This window comes from Xiphophorus hellerii, chromosome 21, assembly GCF_003331165.1.
Source record: "Xiphophorus hellerii strain 12219 chromosome 21, Xiphophorus_hellerii-4.1, whole genome shotgun sequence".
Classification (NCBI taxonomy): Eukaryota; Metazoa; Chordata; class Actinopteri; order Cyprinodontiformes; family Poeciliidae; genus Xiphophorus; species Xiphophorus hellerii.
The window spans coordinates 19,201,763-19,210,492 of NC_045692.1; the positions used below are offsets into that span (position 1 = coordinate 19,201,763).

General features: G+C 35.2%; 1 protein-coding gene across 7 annotated transcripts; it reads left to right on the forward strand.

Moving 5' to 3' along the window:
• Positions 1-676: 676 nt before the first annotated feature.
• On the forward strand, positions 677-7,650 carry LOC116711499 (ADP-ribosyl cyclase/cyclic ADP-ribose hydrolase 1-like). 7 transcript variants are annotated; one of them, XM_032550818.1, is made up of 10 exons: positions 678-936; positions 1,329-1,401; positions 1,513-1,636; positions 2,942-3,068; positions 3,147-3,282; positions 4,053-4,111; positions 4,196-4,269; positions 4,343-4,435; positions 6,222-6,308; positions 6,658-7,650. In XM_032550818.1, exons 2-10 carry the CDS (start codon positions 1,353-1,355, stop codon positions 6,743-6,745), a joined length of 837 nt encoding a protein of 278 aa, XP_032406709.1. In that variant the 5' UTR covers positions 678-936; positions 1,329-1,352; the 3' UTR covers positions 6,746-7,650. The 7 variants fall into 7 exon arrangements, with proteins under 7 accessions (XP_032406710.1, XP_032406709.1, XP_032406708.1 ...); XM_032550817.1 differs by having other exon boundaries at positions 679-936; positions 2,942-3,050; positions 4,029-4,111; XM_032550815.1 differs by having other exon boundaries at positions 681-939; positions 1,281-1,401; positions 4,029-4,111.
• Positions 7,651-8,730: the final 1,080 nt, after the last annotated feature.

The following is an 8,730-nucleotide window of genomic DNA, read 5'->3' on the forward strand; positions in this document are numbered from 1 at the left end:
TACTAAAAGTGTTCAAATGCAGATAACTCCTGATTTAAACCAACAGGTGGCAGCAGCATCAGTGGTAACAACAACAAACGTACGTCTAAAAGTTATGCTGGGATTTGAAGATATGCATGATCACACATCAAACTTCAATCATACATTATAAATCTCTTAAATGTAATGCAATGTCACCCTAACCAAACCTGTAATCAGTTTCATCTTAATTCAAAACAACTGTCAAAATCAGACATTCTGTGGTAAATAACATCATACAGTTTATTAAATCTTCTGATTTCATTTAAAAATGAAATCAGAAGATGTTTGGTATATAAATAAGTTAGTGAAAGATAATCAGTATCAGGACAAGTCATCCCTAAGTTGTAGAAATGTATGAAGTGTATGTACCATGTATGTATTGTTACCAATGTTGGTTCTATTATTTTTAATCAAAATTAGCAACAAATTTTGATTTGTTTGATTTATTACATTTCAGTTTTTAGACTCAAAGAAACTGATGTTGAGAACTTTAATTTTATAGAACAGATTTTGTCAGCAGAGAAAAACTAACAAAATTTAACTGATTGGATATTTTGCTCATAATAAAATTCTTGAGGACTTTGTGTACATTATCTCCCAAATTATGTTGCAAATTTTCAGAGTACAGCAGACACTTTGTTTGGGACATTCCTACCAGCATCCTAATAGGAGTCATGTGGATCTTCTTTTGGAAAATGGGGGTGGAAAAAAAAAACGTTTTTCAAGAATGCCTTGGTCATAGTAAGGATATGTGTTTGTTAACCAGCGAAAACAACCTCAACAACTCTTAGTCCCATAAGGAAACTGTTGGATGCATGGAACTATCGGACATAACAATAAGCTGGAAATCAAGAACCAACTGCTTCCCATTGCAACTGTGGGAGCGTTTTGCAGGCCATTACTAGGAAATGGAAGGTGGTAAGCTTAACATTTTTCCAGAAATTTGTACACAATATTTTTAACTTCATGTACTTTAAGGAAGAAAAAAGTTTAAAAAATGTTTTTCTGTAACTTATTCTTACATTCGTTTGAAGTCTTTGTATTGAGTGCTTGACACGCTGGTGGTTTTGTTAGAGCTGCACTAACAAAACTTACTTTTTGCACTTAATGCATGAGTGCAAAAAGTAAAATAAAGCAGTTGAAAGCTGTTAGCTGTTCAAAAATAATAATTACATATCAGCCAATGACAGACATCGTTTGAGTCTTCGGAATTAAATGTTGTACTTTGCAGCTACATTCTGTAATACCCTCCTTTTTAGGGGGCCTTATCAACGCAATGGCAAGTTAAAACATGTCTCTTTTTGAAGAACTACGGCGCGATCAAGGTTTCCATGATTATGCCTTCTGTTAAATCGGCTTGCTCCGTAATAGTCACCATATGTAAGTAATTCTCTCCAAAGTTCTCGTGACATTCTTTCACAAAGTCAACCACTCCTAAATGTAACAGATACTGTCTTTTTTTTTTCTTTGACTTTTGTGCCTGACTCAAAGGGATTATTGTGCCTCAGCTCTGCCTCTGTCCCGTACAAGCCACGTTTGGGACAACTCCAAACATTAAGCACATTGTGATAGGAAGATGCTTCACTTACACCACACTGGTTCAGCCCGGCTTATGGTAATGTACCATTAATTAACAGCACATTAATAAATACACACAAATAATGTGTATTTATAGACACATTATGCGTATGAAGAATGAAAGAGCTTGAAAAAGAAAGCAGTGATTAACGTTGACGGATTTGTAGTAAGCCATTTACATGTCAGAAATTTTTCAGCGGAATCCACCAGCTTGTGTTTACAGACTTTTCATGAGTTGCTTTTATTTTTGCATTTAAATGTCTCAAATTCTAAGACATTTTATCACAAGATAATCTCTGGAAATGCAAAATACATGTCTTAACAAATGATTTTATTTAGTATTGAAAAAAACAAACAAAAAAGAAAGAAGTCAACCTGGTGATATGTAAAAAACGTAACTGCTTCCTATGAGTTTAACAACTGTTTTTGCCACTCTTGGTAAAATGGTGACAAATTGCCGTCTAGCATTTGCCATGACTATCAATGAGTCATTTTTATTACTGTATTTGAAATCCAGTCCACTCTTTTTGCACAATTGTTTCAATGCAGCATCAATGAATGGTTTTTGAGCACAAACTGGCTAATTAAGTTCATACCACAGCATTTCAATGAGATTATAGTCCAAACTTTGACTAAGCCACTCTAAAACCATAAATTTTGATTTTACTTAGACTTACTGCTGGAGTTATTTAGTTCATTTTCCCAAATGTTCCAGAGTGTAAAGTCACCTTCCATTTGTGTTAAGAACCTAAAAATAAGTGATTGGTTCTTACACTCTGTGGCCCAAAGATGACACACTTTACTGTATTTCTCTAACAGTAAGCCTTGGAAAAGCTATTTTATGCCTCCTTTGTCATCCTCTTAACAGTGACTTGTTTGTCATAACTCCAGTTGTTTTTAATTATTGCTTAGACATGTTTAAGCAGGTAGTTATTATTTTTCTTGTATCCATGTCCTTACACGTAAAGATAAAGAAGCCAGTGCCCTGCCTGAATGACATGTTCCTTTGTTCAGTTGACAAGTCATCAGTCATCCACACTCACTTTAAGCCCAGGAGGGTACGGCTCTAAACCTCATTGCTGGCAAAGCTGGCTGCTCACACAGAGATGGAAAGTTAGGTGGAAGGAAAAACTCAGAAAAATTTCCACAAGCAATGTGATATTCTAAGCTTCTTATAAACTGAATTTTGGGTATTTCTGAGGTACAAGCCATAATCATTAAACTTAATAGTTGCTAAAATTGCTCAAATAAATTACCCCTTTGGTCAATTTCTAACATTTTACTCAACAATTGCAAGTCTTTCATCAGCAGTTATTTTTGTGATCAATTGTTCCATATTCAGGTACGACTGTGAGGAAATCTGGAGGCAGTTTGAGAAGGCTGTTGTCCAGCATGCCTCTTGTAATGTGACAGAAGAGCATTATTGTGAGATGTTTAACATGATGCCACAGGTCTGGCCATGTGATAGGGTGAGTGTTGACACTGGAGTTTTAACAAATCAGTTCTTAAATCACTTGGTAAACTGTGGTTTTCTATTATCTGTTCAGTTTCTTTTTTGGAGTAAAACCAGGATGTTGGTGCAGAGCTATGCGGCTGTTTTTCGGCATTTCTGGACACTGGAAGACACGTTGGTTGGTTTCCTGTTCAACGACCTGATCTGGTGTGGCCAGGAGGAAGACTCTGGTTGGTTGATCTTTATCTGCAATAAAAAAGAGTTTTTAAAAAGAATTATGAATACAGTGCCTTATAATTTTGTTAAAATTCCATCACAGCCTAACCTTGAACATCAATGCATTTTATTACGATTCTATAGGATAAGCTGACACAATAATGTGCATATTTGGGCCGTGAAAAGAAAAGGATGCATGTTTTTCAGATATTTTAGAAATGAAAATCTGAAAACAGTGGATTTATTTTGATCACATAGACATCTAAAAACCGCTATAAGTTTATGGTCATTTTCTTGCTGGAAGTTGAGTCATTTTCTCTGCACCCTATAACAGTTTTTGTTTTCTATAGGATTATGTATCTAGCAACATTTATCATTTAACTTGTACTCGCTTCCCTTTCTTTGCAAAATAAATCCCCACATGCTGTTACTGCTGTGCTTCACAACACTTTCTTTCACATGGTTTCAGTGTCTGCTACGTGACAAATTGCAAACAGAACTTCTCATGACTTTGTTAAGTCTCACTCCAGAATTTCAAAATATTTACAGCATTAATTTCAGCATTAAGTCTGGTCAAACTGGATGATTTAGCTCATTTGGTTCCTGCCCTGGCTAAAGTATTTCTCTAGCACACCTTCAATAATCTACTGCTGAACTGTAAAGATACTGAGGCTGGTATACACCTATTTAGACTAATATTCCAAAGTGATGTATGTGTATTTTGCTGAAATGTAACATAAATATAATTTATTTGATGCAGACTTCGATTTCAATTCTTGTCCAGCGTGGTCAACATGCAGAACCCATCCAGTTTACTCGTTATGGAAGCGAGCCTCACAAAACGTAAAGTTTCTTTTTTATCAGCATACAATTTTTCCTTCAGAATCTTGCGTGCCAATTTGCTCTCACTTGGTTCTCGTTTGTTAGTTTGCAGAGATGGCATGTGGGAACATTACCGTGTTGTTGAATGGGTCTATTACCAGTGCATTCAACAGGAAGAGGTAAGATGACAGGAGTAAGTTACTGAAAACGTGTTCAAAACTTAACTGTTTGACTTCTTTTTTTTTTTCATAGCATGTTTGGAAGCGTTGAACTGGACAGCCTGAATCCTCAGAGAGTGAACTATGTCAACATAAAGGTGGTGACAAATCCAGAGGGACCTCACATGTAAGCACAAAAACTATATTTTAAAAAAAAAACAATATTGTCTCAAGCACATTGCTATGATAAAGAGCTTTTTTGGCTGCAACATTCACCAATTGACCACGTCAAGAGGTGATGATTTAGTGCAGAAGGTGTTCCAGTCCTGTATTCCAGCAGTGATGTGTGTTGTTTCAGTTTCTATGTGCTCAGTGGATCAGAAAGTAATCTTCAACAAACAGGACGTCCACCACAAAACCAGGAATCAGTTCGACTTTTTCCAGCAGGGAATTTATTGTCCTAATGGTCATGAAGCTGCTCAACAGGAGATCACTTGTTTCCTTTATTTGTATGAATTATTTTACATTTTGTCACATGACAAACATCAAATAGAAATGAATTTATTGGGATTGTACCTCTGGTTAGCTCAACACAAAGTTTAACTGAGAAAGGGAAACCAAAAGTTACCTATTTAAAAACAATTATCTAGTGAAAAATCAAAGAGGATTAGCTTCTAAAACAGGATGTCTAGCTGAACTGAACAAATTCACAAGCATTATTACAATTACTACAAAACAGAAGGAGTTAAAAGGAGTTAAATACGGGACAGTCCTGACAGAAAACCTGTTAGATGCTGAAAAAGACTCCAACATGGGGCAGAGGTTAACCTTCCAGACACCAGAGCTATAACGCAATGGTTTGGATCAAAACATATTTATGTTTTAAAATGGTTCAGTCAAAGTCCAGTCAAATTGGTTGAGACAAGACTTAAAAATGTGCTGGTAGTAGATGGTATCTATTTAGTATCTATTTAGTATGAAAAGCAGAATATATCAAAATGTCAATTTCCAGATGTTGAAAGCTGGTAGATTCAGAGGGAATAGATTAATATATATCACATTTTCTGATTCTTATTTGTAAAATTTTAAAAACCCATTTTTCCTTCTAGTTTACAATTATGTCTTACCTTATACATAATAAAGTAAAATACATTGTAATTTGTGGTTGTAATGTGACAAATTGTGAGGAGTAGCTCTGCATGCTCACTTTTCACCGGCAGAAGTAAAAAGCAAAAAGACAAACATAGTAAATTGAGACAGTTTAGGTGACTCACTCTTAGTTTTTTTTTAATGGTTTGCCAGAAGAGGTGAATCAAGGGCAATGAAAGAAGAATTTCTTCACATCACGCTTCAGTTGCAGATTTCCATGAAGTTCATCTCCTCTGTAACACTCTGTGAATTTCTAAGTCCGTTCATCTGATTTCATTGATGTGACAGTCTGATAAGATCACACTTTATGGTCACTTTTTGTTCAGACATGTCAGAAAGAGAGGTTCACTTTGTTTAAAAAAAATGAATAAAATAAAATGGGTTCATACTCACTATAGAGTTGTTGCTTTTGTTTCAGTGTTTTGTTGGGATTGTGCCATGATGTAAATAATCAACCAGTTCAAGTGGATTTAAAATCTGACGCATTAGAGCACTTTTACAGTACCAACATGTTATAATCAGGTGCTGGCAATGGATAAAACTAATTCAGTTTTAGTTTGTATCATTAAAATTTAGATTTTCTTTCTTTTTAATTTAAAAAATGTCACTTTCTAGTCCCAGCTGAACAGTTTAAAACTACCTAGTGTCATTTATTACTTGACATTAACACAGAAAGGCAGGACTTAAAAGTAACATCATTATGCAATGTCAGAACTATTGTTACTTAACACAGCAAATTTAAGCTATGTTCATTTTCACCATTTCTTTTTTATAATTAGTTCCTAAAATATTTCAAACTATTATGTTATTTGACTTTCCTGCAGAGAATCATGCAGTCAAGGATCTATCGTAGAGCTCATCCAAATACTCTGGTCACGAGGTTTCCGATGGACCTGTACAGATAGTGACCTGTAAGTGACATTTGAAGACTTTTCATCATTGTGCAATTTTGGAAGATTGCTTAGGAGGAACTGATTTAAAAAAAATCTTTATTGTGAATGTTATGAAACATTCACTTTATGTATAGTGCATATCTGTTGCAATAAGGTTGTATCTTCCTAGGGTGAGGTTAGGGATACTTTTTGCCTTTTCAAAAGATTATGCCTGATCCACCAATAATTCGGCATCTAAACTCTTTTCTTGGGGCCATTTTGACCTTGTGACTACATTGGTGGAAATATCTTTTTCTAAGGATTTTGAGTCAAACTGTCAGCTATGAGAAACCAAATTAACCAATTTTTTAATTATTTTTTTTCACAGGACCTTGGTGATCCTTCAGTGTATCCAGGACCTAAATCAGCCCAGTTGCCAGATGTTGGCAAGCAGCATGTTGCAGCAAAAGGACTAAACATCCACATGAATCATATTTTGAAACCATGTGTCAAGCTTTAAAATGTGTCTGCCTGGTAGTGAAACTAATTTAATGGTTAACATTTTCTTTCCAAACCTTCCTTATCAAAATATGTTTTGTTAGGATTATAGATTTTTGTATCAATGTTTGGTGTTTAACCTCTCTCTTATTTTAACATTTTCTAGAAGAAGTGGGTTTTTTAGCTAACACGTGCACACAGCTGCAGCTTACACACATAACTGCTGAACATCACAGAAGTTTCAGGTTTTAGGTGCAACAATATTGTGGTAATTAAATTGTGAATGTGAATATGTTTGAAATAAATAAACTAAACTAAAGCAGACAAAACATTTGGTGTGCATTCATAACAATCAGTACATGATTTAGGGGGTAATCAGAGTCAGATGGCTAATTTAATTAACCTGATTTCAAAATGGTTCTTCAGACCTAACTACTAATAAGTGGTTTCATTTAATACTTGTATATTTCCACAGTGTTTATCATTCTTATGTACACTTTTTAAAAATAAAGTCTTGAGCTTTAACACACCTATGCAAACACGATGCTTGCATGGGTGTGAACAATGTACATCTGAACTGTTCACCTCGAGTTCTAGCTTGAATTGAAACCACAACTAGAAGTTCAATATTTAACTTGCAACCACCATTGTACTTGTGAACATGTTCTCCATTTTAAGCTTCCGATGAGTTATGTAAGAAAACAGCAGTTTCGCCTTTCATCCTTAATATGACTGTCTCCTACACAAGCTGTTGTTTTTAAGAAATTCCTGTTTATTTTGTCATACATTTTATCACATTGTGTCATTTTCAAAGCACAGCTTAAGCGGTTCACATCCTTCTGTTTGATTCAAGCGTTTAAGATTAAACAAGTTTGGGCTTGAACATCTGGAGACATCAATCTTTTTTATGCAAACTCCACAGTTGTGAGGATACCAGATGTGCGTGCAATCATCCCCAGTGGAGCGACGGCGTTATCAGGACGATGCTTTGTGGCCTTAAGCAGCATTATCTGTCAGGATCTTTAGGTTCATGCTTTTGATTATTTGTTATTCTGTATTCCTCAGTTTCTTTTTCTTTGTTTCTTTTCAGCCATCTCTTGGGTATTGTAGATTATGTTTATTATTCATTGTGTTACTCTTAGATTCATTTTTCCTAGTTCCTCTTTTTGTTTACTCACCCTGGCCTTCTTGTGCCTTCCTCAGTCTGCCATCTGCTCTCTCCCATCACACCTGTAACCTGTTAGCCAATCATTCTGGTTTATTCTTCCAGTTTACTCTCTCAATATTTAACTACTTCACTCCTTCACTCATTCCTCTCTGGTTCCTCCTGTTATGTCACCATTTTATTTCCTCCATGTACCTGGTTAATTTTTGTTCCTGTCCTTTCTTTGTGTCCTCATGACAGTTTTGCAAGTTCCTGTTAATAAATCTTTCATTAAATATTAAAATTTCTGGAAGGAGCATGAAATTGGGGCTTTTGAAAGGCTGGCAGTTGCAATTCCATATATGTTCTGTATATGTTGGGAATATGACGCAGGTTAGATGCTTTCATCTATTGCTTTCTCATACAATTGCACTGCACTGCCACCCAGCTTTATTCGTTCCATGACGTCCAACCCAACCCAACCCTCTACCTAAGTCGCCAAGCTGAATATTTAACCTCTTGTGGCCAGATTAAATCCTGTACACATCCATTTCTGCATGTGTTTGTATTTACACCACTATTGGATTATTTACTTTTGTTAGTTATATATTTTGTATTTAAATTACATGATGACATAAAAACCAACGACTGTTATGAAGTGCAAAATATTTGGATTTTTGTTTAACATTTATGCATCTTGCGGTGCAGTTAGGAAGATATTCAGAAATGCTTAATGAAAAACAGCTTAATTTGACACAACAATCAATAAATATAATTCCTGATAGATGTATCCCATCATGAACAACAGCATCCTGCAAA

What these genes read in the sequence shown, in the direction of transcription:
- LOC116711499 (XM_032550815.1), top strand. Translation starts at nt 1,353, where the DNA reads ATGATTATGCCTTCTGTTAAATCGGCTTGCTCCGTAATAGTCACCATA. An exon ending in AATCCAGAGGGACCTCACAT is followed by an intron (nt 4,436 to 6,221) that starts GTAAGCACAAAA and finishes ACTTTCCTGCAG; the next exon opens with AGAATCATGCAGTCAAGGAT. An exon ending in ACCTGTACAGATAGTGACCT is followed by an intron (nt 6,309 to 6,657) that starts GTAAGTGACATT and finishes TTTTTTTCACAG; the next exon opens with GACCTTGGTGATCCTTCAGT.